Source organism: Silurus meridionalis, chromosome 2 (genome assembly GCF_014805685.1).
Source record: "Silurus meridionalis isolate SWU-2019-XX chromosome 2, ASM1480568v1, whole genome shotgun sequence".
Lineage (NCBI taxonomy): Eukaryota > Metazoa > Chordata > Actinopteri > Siluriformes > Siluridae > Silurus > Silurus meridionalis.
The window spans coordinates 12,969,064-12,981,887 of NC_060885.1; the positions used below are offsets into that span (position 1 = coordinate 12,969,064).

Sequence of the window (12,824 nt, forward strand, 5' to 3'; positions counted from 1 at the left end):
CATGTACATTAAACACAACAAATGCCATTTACATTACTTGACAAATGGTTTTTAAAATCAAATAAGCTCATGAAGTATTTTCAAATAGTGTCATTAAGCATATTTTTTCAATCAGGATCTGCATAACAAAAAGTAATACGCTGGTATAGCATTTTATAAAGCCTTTATTTGATAAATAAATGTTTTCCTTTTACAAGCCTTGAAATTCCTCACAGCTTGTTCACCATAAAAATGTTATTTTCTGTAACTGCTGTGCGATACAAACTTGCTTATGTGTGGTGCAGCTCTTAGTTTAAAAGAGATCAGTTTGAAAAGAATCCCAAGCACCAAACACTTAAAAACTAAAGCTCTTTATCTACAAAATGCATGAAACATCTTAATGTGCAATGGAGAGGGTTTTGAAATAAGTCAGTTATCTGCTGCATTACTGCAGTACTTCCTACCAGGCAGAGTTTTCTGTATGATTTTGTTTGAAATGATCCCAAACTTTGAAAACATTTTGTCATTTTCTTTGACCTAAATCTTATCCTCCTTCTGCCTGTTTCCCATTTTTTTATTTTGCAGCATATTCTGTGTTGTGTAGAAGCCCGTTATGCCTCAAAAAAAAAAAGTGCCTAATTGTGACTTTTTGTCTCGCAATACCGACGTTATTTCTTGCAAATCTGACTTTATTTCTCTCAATTTGGACTTTATTTCTGTTAATTGCGACTTTATTTCTCTAAATTGCAACTTTATTTCTGTTAATTGTGACTTTATTTCTCTCAATTTGGACTTTATTTCTGTTAATTGCAACTTTATTTCTCGCAATTGCGACTTTATTTCTCACAATTCCGACTTTATTTCTCGTAAACATCCAACATTTCTGGTGAATCCAATGGTAACCATGTTGTCATTTTAAGATGTTGGTGTATGAACTAAGCCACCTCTGTCGCCTGCTGTATTTCATTTTAATGTGTAAAGTTTTCTGGCTGTACAGAGGGGGTGATGCTGCCTAAATGGCAAAAAGAAAATGGAGAAATGTAGTAGTCAAATGTAAAATGTAATCGAATTTCGAAAAATAAAAGCAGAATTGCAAGAAAAATAGTCGGGATTAGGCAAAAAAATTATTTTATGTAGCAGAAACGGGCATAGTGTTTACCTGTCCAGAATGCTCCAGAGGTCAGCGGGTGGTCTGTCAGTAATAATGATCCGTGGGGAAGCAGTGCTCCATGTGTAGATAAAATGACTAAACGAAGCGTTGACGAAAAAATATTTTGCAATCGAATTACTCGAGTTACTCGAGGAAACGTTTCAGCCCTACGAACTTGATCGCATCTAGTACATGCAGAATTGCAGTATGGACTTGAACTTGGTTAGGAACTTACTGTTTTGTATATAAAAGGAAGTTGTAATGTTGAATTGTTACAATATATAAAAACAAAACACAAATCATTGGTTTTAAAGTACACAAAGCTAAATGCTCTTTATACTGTATTTCTCCCCAATTATCATGAGTCACATGCTCAAGGGGGGTTTTAATTAGGCGGTATAAATGCAGCAATGAACTGAAATATTAATTATCTGGACTCATAGTGTATTTGGTTGAGTTTGTATGTGTTGCTGTTTCAGCTGGGATGTAGGGAGATCACAGAGGACTGCCTAATGATGTACTTAGAGAGCAAACCCCCACCTAATCAGTTTCTATGCCGCGCATACTTCTGCCAGGCTCAGCTGAACTCACCACGCACTGTTGCCTCTGTGGTAAGTATCCATGCTTCCTGGATTCATTAGAGGCTTTATAGTCACTTCTGGGTAACATTATATAAGAAGCATGTGCGTCAAAGATCATGAGGGTATAGATCTTCTTTAGTGCATGCTTAGGCACATATTTTTTGTAACTCCTATGTGTTTTATTAAAATCAACATTTTTATTGTTTCTTTGTGTTCTATTTCCAGGAGGACATGGATAGAGCTGTTACATACTATCTGAAGGCTATAGAGATATCCAAAGACAAGCCAAGGTAGGTTGTGTAGGTAGCAAAAAAATGGAGGAGAATTTCTTCTCCTTACAATTGCATTAGAATATTTGCTGTTTAAGTGTGAGATATTAATGTTGGGCCATTTATCTCATTGTGGATCACAAAAAAAAAAACAGTTAGGTATACTTTGGGACATAATCTTACAAATGTTATAAAGATTCCAACCCTGTAGTAGCTAAGGCATATTACATTTAAGTCTTTAAATAAATGAGTAATATTTCTACACATGATCATAATTTATCATAAATGTTCTAATTTTGAGTTAGCTTTCGGCGATTAGTAAAGGATAAGTTACGGTTTAAGCAAAAATAGGTTTGATAAGAGCTGTTCAAATGCCAAAACCAATTTTTTAGCACATCACACGATAGTATGCAATATCATTTAACCACAGCCACACACTTCATACTGTAAAAATATGAATAGGTAACCCCAAATATCATGTGTTATGAGAGAATACAATGAGTCATAGGTCCGATTATTTTCTTAAGAGGCATTTTTTAAGAAAATTAAGATGCAGATACAGTAACTGCCTAGTGGTTAAATTGGCTCTCTTATAGTGTCTTCAGCTGCCCTTTTGGTTTGATGATTCTCCCTAGCACTCATACTTATTGGTTAGATTTAAATAGAAACTGGTCACTATGCTGCCTAAGCTTCTGCACATCATTTGCAAGGCTGTTACTGCCTGAGATGTACTGGGAAATAAGACATCAGCACTCATGAGAGAGAGCACTGAATAATTAAAGTAGGCTCAGTTTCCCCAAAGCACTGGTGTTTTAAGATAAACGTAACTGCTAGAAAGTGTTAAAAGTGATGCTGATTCTGCCATCTTATGGGATGACACACCCTAAATCCTTTTTTACCATGTTTTTCTAAACACTATAACCACACACACACCATGACGTATTGCTTGCCTTGTGATTTTCATCAAAACATATCCTAGTACAAATAGGTCAGGTCAACAATACTATTTAATGTATGAATACTCCTTAAAACCATGTCTTTTTTGTTTATTTTTGCATATCTAATTCTCTCTCTCTCTCTCTCTCTCTCTCTCTCTTTATGTAGATACCATTTTCTAGTCTTCAATGCTTCTGTTCTATACTTACAAACAGTGCGAGCTTTTCTACGCCCTTGTTGGCGGCGGTACCTGGTATCCTCTCTCACGCAGGTGCTCAGTGCTCTGGAGGAGGTAGCCGAGCCTGACTACATTTGGCGTGCTGAACTAATGATGTAATATCAGCTCCATCTGTTTTTTTGTTTTTTTTGTTAGCTGTTTTTGCTGAACAATATTACTAGTGTGTATTGAGGCTCCTTTTCCAAATACTCTTGATTTTATTTTCAGGCTCCTTGTGAAGTGCCTGGTGGATGCTGGAAAAAAGAACGATGCTGCTGATTTTTCCAAGGTCACCTCTAAATTTATCCAGCAGCACACACCCGAGCTGTATCCTCAAATTTTCTCCATACAGGTAAATCATTTATTTCCCCTTTGGTCAATTGCACAGTTTATTACAGTCTGCCCTCACAGCTGAGCACCCCTGACTGTCATGGTCTCAGCAATATGCTCCCAAACACGACCTGTATATTTCCTTTTTGTCCCCTTATTTTTCAACGTCAGTTCCCTAGATGTGTTGCCGATTTTATAATCACTGTTATGTGCTGATATATTGTTTGACATGATTCACAGGTGCAGCATGATCTTATAGATGTCTCCAACATTCTGACAAAAGCAAGACCACAATTACTTGCCATCTATAAACTCCAAAAGCTTAAAAAGTGAGTTGATTTCAAAGTATTCAGTGACTTATTTATTTTTTTGTTTGTTAATAATATCACTGGCACATAATAAGCAATACTTGTGTTCATATCAATTAAAAAATGTTAATTAAATGTAATACACAAGTATTGCATATAATGTGCCAGTGATATTATACTGCATTATACTACTTTTCGTCTGATGCATTTGCTCATTTTCTTATTGTTGTTGAATGTATATTTTAAGGCTGCAACCAACGACTATTTTGATAATCGATTGATCGCACAACATTTCTTTTTTAATTATCAGTTAATCGCATAAAACCCTAATTCCCTAATTCAGGGTATGTATGTATAAAATTGTACTTAAAAAATGTACTGTGTACCACATACTGTGTTTAACTATCTTTAATTTAGACATTTTAAAGCTTATAGCAGCTGCTTTTTGAGGAGTGCATGGAGGATTTCTCCTTGATTTCTTCCTTGATTTGACTTATGATTGGTTGTTTCTTCCTGGTAAAATAAAAAATAAAAGCATTTGAGTATGAAAGGTGTAGCAATTTGCAATACAATACGAATCAACATTGGTATTGTATTTTGCAGATGGCAAGTTGACCACCATGCTTAAAACATCTATATGCAATATAATAAATATAATATATAAAATATGTTTTGACGATTACGAGAGTTGTGAAGATATAAGCATCTAGAATATATAATGAATTTAATTTTGTATAATAATGAAATGATATATGCATAAATTAAATATACAAACATTTAAGCTTTTGAACGTAGTAAAGTCGCAGTACATCACGTTTGAAACAGATAAGTTACTGTTGAAGTAGACAAAGGCTATAAAAAGAGAATGGAGTGGAGAAACGCAGCAAGCTAACAGGGCTTATGCATTAGTGTAAAAAAGTATAAGCATTTACTTAGACCTGAAAATTGGGTATTGTTGCTGTTATTTGCTGCTTTTAGATTTAGTGTTTGTTTGCACCGTTTTAATTGAATCCATCACTATGTCACGAGCGAGCTGATTGTGCAACCTGATGCTCGCGAGTCACGACAGAACAGATCCAGTGCGACTGTCCCAAAGTTACAAACAAACAGTTTACTCAATAACACTTCATTAAACTACACCATTTGCACATGATGAGGATTATACAGTTTTTGCTCACCGTGATGTTTCGCCTTCACCCGTGACATCGGTGTGTTTTATTTTCACGTGCCCGTGCATCACTGTGGTGCTTCCATGCCAAACAAGCATGCATAAAATGCTCTTATGGCTTAGATGACTTGGGACGCACACTTGTTCCTGCTGCGGGTTGACCTGTACTCTGCATCGTTTCATTTTTGAGTTATCTTACCGTCACGCTAACTCGTAACTTGATCAGCCAAACTAATCAATATGGCATTCGCTGACAGCATATTTTATTATCGATTATTATTGATTTTTGCTGATTAGTTGTTGCAGCCCTAGTATATTTGAATTATATATCTGTAAGTCTTACATTGTTTCATTTAAATGTTCCCACACTAAGAATGGCCTTCAAAAGCACAAGTTGTATTGACTTATTTTCTGTAGTGAGATTCCCTCGAGGTGACATAGTGAAGGTTATGTGTACCAATTATTTACATGTGGATAGAAAACCCATAGAGTGGCTATGTATTGTGCAGTTATGATTAAATCTGTTGAACAAGAGGAAATCATAGTTACCCTTTGTAGACCTGCAATGTTCGAGACAGCTTTTGTTTATTGATCTTTTTTATACTATACGACATCTTTCTTATTCACTGTTCTTTTCATATCAGATCTTTAAAAATGGCCCCTTTTTTCAGGTGATTTGTTTTATTTTTGGATACCTAAGATTTCATTTGTTACATTTTTTAAATGTAACTTTTATCTTCACTGCTTCTTTTATTCAAATCCATGGGAGAATTTGCACTCAGTTATACAAGCATAACTGTATATTTAGAGGGGCAAACTTGGAACACTATTGTTAGCATTCTTGTACTTTTTCTTGCTCTTGCTTTTATTCAAATTGTATTACTCACTAAAGATGAATGAACATCAAGCCGTAGCTCCTACAGATATGAAATTCAACAAAACATCCTTCTGCTACCCAGGCAAGAAAAATAAATCTTATTGGGCTAGCGGTGCTGCTATAGCAAAGCATTTAATGCACAATTGTTTGAGCAGAAAGCTGAACACATAGAACTTTGTGGAGGATGGACATGTGGAAGCTGCAATTGGAACCGGTCACCTGGACTGGACTTTATATCTGAAAATATTTTCTTGACGTTTTAGGCCCATTCATCGATCATTGCTTGAATAAATGGTGACAATTTACCCATTTTCTAATGGCTACTGTTAAAACAAAAGTCCTTTGGGATTTGTTAGAAATTATTGTGTGCATATATTGTGATCAGAATCTCAAAATAATTTCTCAAAACATCTGGTGGAATTTATGCGATTAGGATTGGAGGTTCTTTTAAAAGTGCCTGATTTTGGAAATGTTATTGGATTTGACTCTGTCTGCCATGTTGTTGTTCTGTTTAAACTGTTAATGTTTTTTTCTGCATTTTCTATATTACCCTGTAGAAATGTTCATAAGTTTCCAGACATTTGCATTTTCTCTGCTTGCTACTTCTATTAAACACTGCTTAATTCTACTCCAGTTGCATCCTGCGTTTGGGTGCTTTAGCCTTTAACTGTGCCTGACTGGATTTTCCAAACAGAATTAGCCTTTCACGAGCACCAAACTCCAGAGTGTTCTGCAGTGACTGCATCATTTCACAGTCAAAGTGAGTGGGGCATAAATAATGTACCAGAGTGTTAATATAAATCTCTTCTGTTTCTAGACTCACTGTGAATGCAGGCAGAAAAGAGCCAGATGAACTAAGAGAGATTTTTGTCCTCTTGACACATAAATCCCAGTCCCAATCATCTGCTTCTAACAGTCATAGTATTGACACTGATGACAGCCGTTGTATGACAGTGTCCAGCAGGTAAATCTGTTATGACTATTGCAAACATTAAGCATTGTACATCATCACTTATTATATGTATACATATGAGTGATACAGTGATCAATACCTTTTTATGGCAGGATTGATCTCCTTCTTCAGTTGGCTTTTCTGTCTCTACATTTTAAAGAGCAGATCATAGCAGAGGAATGTATAAAGGAACTAAAGAATATTGATGAGACTGTGAGTATTCCTGATGCTGTATATTCTTAAAACACTCATTACACACAATTGTTCAATAACATATGTTTTATGTTCAATGCAGGCTGTTGGGAAGCACATCATGGTGGAGTGTGTTGAGTGTGAACTGGTGCTTATGAAACAAAACTCCAACATTGAGGACTACACCAAAAGCAGTGTTGAGGTAGTGATATTAGATTTACTTTAACATTGTTAATACATTAGCTTAATGTGGTATCAATCTATGGTGGTTTTATAATTAACTACGGTGTTCCAATAGAAAATGCTTTCATGCATGCTTGGAAAGACAAATAAATAGTTTCACATTCGTCGAATATAAGTGTATGACTTCAGGCAGTATAATTATAAATGACTCAGAAGTAGCTAAGGATTCCATTGATCAAGGAGGCAGATGAAAATAGAGAATAACTTTCAATGACAAAAAGTAAGAAACAAAGAAAAAAAGAAAAAACACAAAGAACTGGAGCCACCAATGGAATTGCAAGAATCATGTCAACAAAAGATATTTACCGTGCATTAGTAATCAAAATCTAACCAAATCATCAGCTAAGCAGGGAAGGAGAAAAAAAATTCTCTGCAGGCCAAGAAGGGAAGGCAACAACAAGATCCCAAAGGTCCGTTCTTCGTACATGGATTACTCAGTTAGCGGGATTTTAATGTTGAGGATTTTAAATGATCCTGGATTGTTTGATTCTTTGAAGTTGCTGTCAAAGCAGCTGGTCCATAAGTTCAAACCTGATCATGAACATGCTTATTTCACATGGACAAGAGTAGATTCATAGGCGGAGGTTTGATGGGAAGTCAGTTGTATCCATGTTCTCTCCATTTTTATGAGAACAACCTGTTGCTAAAGGTCCAAGAATAACATGGAGAGTTTTCTCAATTCGTAATGCAGCATAGACACTTCCTGTGCAGTTGCATAGACCTATGGGGGTTTGACCATTTAATGTAGTATTTGTAATAATGAATAGTAACTGCTTTCAAAGTTACAAACATTTAAGTGTAATTAAAGTGTAATTATTGCTCTTTATTTAACCAGTTCCCTTAGCTCTGCTCGCATGCTCTGATGGTCTGTATGTACTGTGCACTATTCCTGTGTATTTTCCGTTCTCAGACCCAGTTGAGGATTGTAACCCGTTTAGAAGCATTGCTCCTCAGGGCAGTGAGAGAAGGAGATGCTCAGGTGACACAGAGTGTGTGTGCAGCTCTGTGGAACAGCTGTTTACCTCTGCTCCAGCATAATCTCCGGAAAAACATCAAAAGTCCCCTGCTCACACTCTCAAAAGCCCTAGAAGACATCAATAGGTTTGTGTGTATTTGTATTTACATTAATATTTGTGGCATTTAACAGACGCCCTTATCTAGAGCGACGTACAAAAGTATTTTGTATTCATACCTGCAAGAGAGTTGTAATTAAAGTCTTTGCATGTGTATCACTAGCATGTTGTTGGACATGCGGTGTCAGGTCCATGCTGAGCTGGCTGCAATAGAGGAGGAAGCGGAGAGGTTAGAGCCTGCAATACAACATCTCCACGCAGCCCTTGGCCTGGATGAGAACGGCCAGTTTCATCAGCGTCTGTCCTTCTCTCTTCACTGCCTTCAACTGCGCAGCAAACTTTATAGCACTCCCACACGCCCAGAGGACCAGGCAGCTATGCTCATTCAACAGGTCTGATCACTCTCAGGCTGCATGTGTTGTTATTATATTATTAGTCTGATGCTAGCCTAATATCTGTAATGAGCTTAAGTGTAGATATATTGATCCGTAATGAGCAAGCAATTAAATCAAGGGCAGATTTCTACTGTTGTAATGTTTGGATTTTATTTGTTTGTTGTTTCTTGCATTTGAAGACAAAAGAGCATCTTGGTAATGAACCAGCAAAGAATTGGCGCCCCATACTGGTTAGTGCTGGTATTGCTTTGGCACCTGACACTTTCCAGATGGTCCTGGATGCAGACAGCACAGCCAAAGGTATTATTGTCTCAATATGCATAGCTTTTGATGTTTTGGCAGTCAAAAATCTGTGGGTGTTATTGGACACAGTAGTTAACATGCACTTTACAAATGCTTATGTGGGGCACCACTCATTTTGCTACTGGCATTTTCCGTACATTTGCTCTACACCTCATAGATCTGTGGAAACAAATACCTCAGATTGACCTTTTCTCATCCTCTGCCGGTGCCTGTGTCTAACAGTGATAAAGCACAGTGTTACCCTTAGGGGCTGACGTTTGCAAGCCCATAAACATTATTTTGAGTTTTTTTTTCAACTCAGTACAGGTCTATAGATTTGCAAAACTAACAGACTCTGCAAGAGCTTTTTCCCACATGCCATCAGGCTACTCAGCTCAACTTGACATTACAGAAGAAAAAACCTACGAAACTGCCAAGACCATAACGGCTGAACTGCAAACTTTTTCAGTCTTTTTTTGTGACCTATCCAGACTAGTAATGTTCTATTTATTCTGCTCATCACTATATTTATCACAGACAGTTTACATTCTTGCCACTTGTACATAAAACCTACAATGTGAAAAACGAACAATTACGTTAATTTCAGCAAAAAAAACAGCAAAAGTGCTGTTGTTAAAGGGGCATACTCAGTAGCAAGCGTTATATCATTCAACAACTGAATATATTTCTATAACACCACACTGTAATGCCTTTATTCTTTGACTATGTGATTCTACGTCTAACAATATTACACATACTGTTTGGTGTCTATGTTCATGTTCATGTTCTATAATGACTGTCAGGTAGCGGACGACTGGACACTGTGGAGCAACTTGCAGCTAAGGCCAAGCATTATAGGACCTGTGTACAAAAAGTTGAATGTCATTTTGCCAACCTGGAAAGAGACACAGATGACAGAGAGAGGTAAAGGACTACTCAAGCTTGTCTGATTTCTCTGATTTCATACAAATTTGACTTTACGTAAATCTAACATTTAACATGTCATATGTCAGTTTGAAATTTGAGCTACAACTGGATCTGTGTTGTTAACTGTGATTGGAACCTCATAGGGGTGTTGCAAAAGGTTTCAAAGATTATGTGGGGAGAACAAGTGAGACAGTCCTAAGTGATTTACATGAATCCATGAGGAGCTCATTAAAAGGGCCAATACCAGAACAAGTTCTACTTAGAGAGAAAACATGGCATTAAATCAGCTTGGTCTTGAAAGCATTCATTATTTATTATAACCCAACCTAGCTACCCAACTAAATATGCATGGTTTAAAAAGGTTATTACAGTTAACTGACACCAAACCAATAATAGAACCCTGTTTTTTGTAAAGTTAAATATGATAGTATACAACTTAGCCATACAAAAATACTGTCCCTGAAACTAACTGGGGAAAAAAAAAAAATTCAGTTTTTATCTTCCCTCCATACTTCACATGAAAGTCAAGTTTAGTGTAAGTGGGTGTGCTGTGGGAATTCTGAATGTCTGAAGTGGTGTTTAACAATAACACACTAATAATAACCCACTGTTGTTTGTTTATGCAAATTATGTTACCTTTTGTTAATTATTTTTTTCTTATATCTCTGGACTGTTATATAAAAAGGCACATGCATAGTCAAAAACATTATTTACAGAGTATACAGAAACAGGGTTCTAGTCAACAGTATTCAATGTATAGTACTTAAATATACAATAGCATTTTGGCTAGTGTTCACCTTGTGACGTGGCATCTTCTGGGTTTTTAGAATTTCTACTTTGTCTCTAAAGATAAATACTGGTGGGTGAATCAGCTACCTAAATTGGCTGTAGGGGTAAAGAAGTGTGTAAATGTGCGTGTAATGGTGCCATGCAATTGACTGGTGCTCCCCCAGGGTGTATCCCTGAATATATAAACACCGAAGTTAGCTCTAGTGTTGCTAAAGTTTCTCATATATATATATTTGTTTCTCATATATATATTGTTTTTATTTCTTCTCATCTGTCTGGCAGAATAAGGTTGTGGGCGTCTCTAGTAAAGGCTGCACGGAAACAGGTGTTGTGGGATGTGTGCAGGGCAGCTTGCCGCTTTTGTCTGCTTTATGACGACAAGAGATGGAAAATCGAGCGTAAGAGATCTGTTTACATTAGTCTCATTATGTTTTCTATTGGAATCATTACAGGTCCTCAGTGGTCTCGGTCACTGATTTATTTTAATAGATTAACATCCAGGATTAACATATTTGTATGCAAAACATTTGAAATATGTAAACTTGAGCACCAATATTTGACATTCCCATTACATTGCACCCTCTAGGGCTAATAGATTAATGACAGTTATTACATTGTGCATGATTCATTGATAGTTACTGAAGGCAGAATAAGTATATCAGCTTAAATTCCTGGTAGGATAAATTGTGTGTGTGTGTGTGTGTGTGTGTGTGTGTGTGTGTGTGTGTGTGTGCACGTATTTGTATGTATTCATGTGACCCAGGCCAACAGATGTACAAGGAGGAGAGTGGAGAGCGAGAGCTGCTGCGTCTACTGGCTGAGGTTCACTTTATCAATGCTGAGGTAGAATAGACACTCAGAGTTCATGAATAAAGCTGTGCCAGTGATGTATATTTAAGTTGCACACAGGTCAGACTTTCAGCCCTCAGGTTAACACCACATTCTGTAGCAACTGAAAGTCTTCTACATGAAACCTGATTGAAATTTATAGGAAGAGTAGCAGGTCTTATCCTATTTGATTGCTACATCAGTCTTTTTAGGATTTTAACAGTAAAGTACCTTTACCACATTGTTTACCATTTATTTTCTGGTTAAAAATAAATGAGTGTGTAAGCTGAGCTTTTATATTTTGAAACATAGGCTAAAACTATTTTTAACAGATCATATTTTCAAATTTGCAGATAATATGAAAAACTGTAGTGTCTGGAAATATAAATAAGTAATGGTCTGAGCTACAAAAAAATGAGCTGAGAAAGGTTGGCAGTAACATTATTAGCATTGTCCAGGACCCCTGGGCTTAGGTCTGCAACCAAGTCTCTTGAGAAATTTGAGAGATTTGAGAGAAAGAAAATGAGTAGCAGCCCGTTAAGAAAAAAGAAAGAAAATCCCTGTCACTGCTCTCCTCTTTGAAAGCAGCTTCTCTTTGTTCTTTGTCAGAATGTTTCCTTGGATTCTGAGAGGTTGGTATTTTCAAAAGGTGTCCCACTAATTTGATGGAGAAGCCAGGTGTAGGAATCACAGGGATTTAATTCCTCAGTGACTCCTTTAACTTTGATGCTTTTTCAACCTGTGTTTGAGCACAGCCCACAGTCACTGCAGCTAGCTAGCTTACACACACACACACTTTGAGTAAAACTGTCATAATGTCTCATAGGGCTACAGCGCATTAAAACTGGGTATGAATGTTTTACTTTAATATTTTTTTAACTGGTTTTAATTTATGGTTGATATGATTTGTTTTGTATGTCTTAGGCAACTATTCATAAACTCCGCTCTGAGGGAGTCGAACTAAATGACTCTCCTGTCCCACCTGTTAAGAGAGGAATGCTCACCCTTGATGACCCTCAGTGGACTCTTTATAGGTACACACAAATAGTATTACACCAATGAGTTAAACTTTTCATCCAAAAGTATTAATGAAATGATTTCCAAACAATTTAGTAACTGGTTTGGACTAAAAAAACTCAACAGACTGTTGTCTGTGAAAATCCCAGGAAATCAGCAGTGAAATACTCAAACCAACCAAACTGGCATCAACAACCATGCCTTGATTGAAGTTCTAACTAAAGCTCACAGGATAACCTCTCAACATGACAAAGAATGATGTTACTTGCATATTCAGCAGCACTAATTTCCTGTTATAGTCTGCTTACATT

General features: G+C 36.6%; 1 protein-coding gene across 5 annotated transcripts in view; it reads left to right on the forward strand.

Annotated features, from left to right (window-relative positions):
• LOC124376431 (cilia- and flagella-associated protein 46) overlaps nt 1-12,824 on the forward strand; it is a 56,713-nt gene that overhangs the window by 2,971 nt on the left and 40,918 nt on the right. For all 5 annotated transcript variants that reach the window (XM_046835526.1, XM_046835550.1, XM_046835518.1 and 2 more), the window contains 15 exons: nt 1,609-1,740; nt 1,936-2,000; nt 3,084-3,248; nt 3,361-3,484; nt 3,703-3,791; nt 6,633-6,779; nt 6,881-6,980; nt 7,063-7,161; nt 8,113-8,303; nt 8,439-8,667; nt 8,850-8,970; nt 9,756-9,876; nt 10,951-11,066; nt 11,432-11,511; nt 12,421-12,530. In XM_046835526.1, the coding sequence (XP_046691482.1) occupies nt 1,609-1,740; nt 1,936-2,000; nt 3,084-3,248; nt 3,361-3,484; nt 3,703-3,791; nt 6,633-6,779; nt 6,881-6,980; nt 7,063-7,161; nt 8,113-8,303; nt 8,439-8,667; nt 8,850-8,970; nt 9,756-9,876; nt 10,951-11,066; nt 11,432-11,511; nt 12,421-12,530 (1,889 nt within the window). The remainder of the gene's footprint in view (nt 1-1,608; nt 1,741-1,935; nt 2,001-3,083; nt 3,249-3,360; nt 3,485-3,702; nt 3,792-6,632; nt 6,780-6,880; nt 6,981-7,062; nt 7,162-8,112; nt 8,304-8,438; nt 8,668-8,849; nt 8,971-9,755; nt 9,877-10,950; nt 11,067-11,431; nt 11,512-12,420; nt 12,531-12,824) is intronic.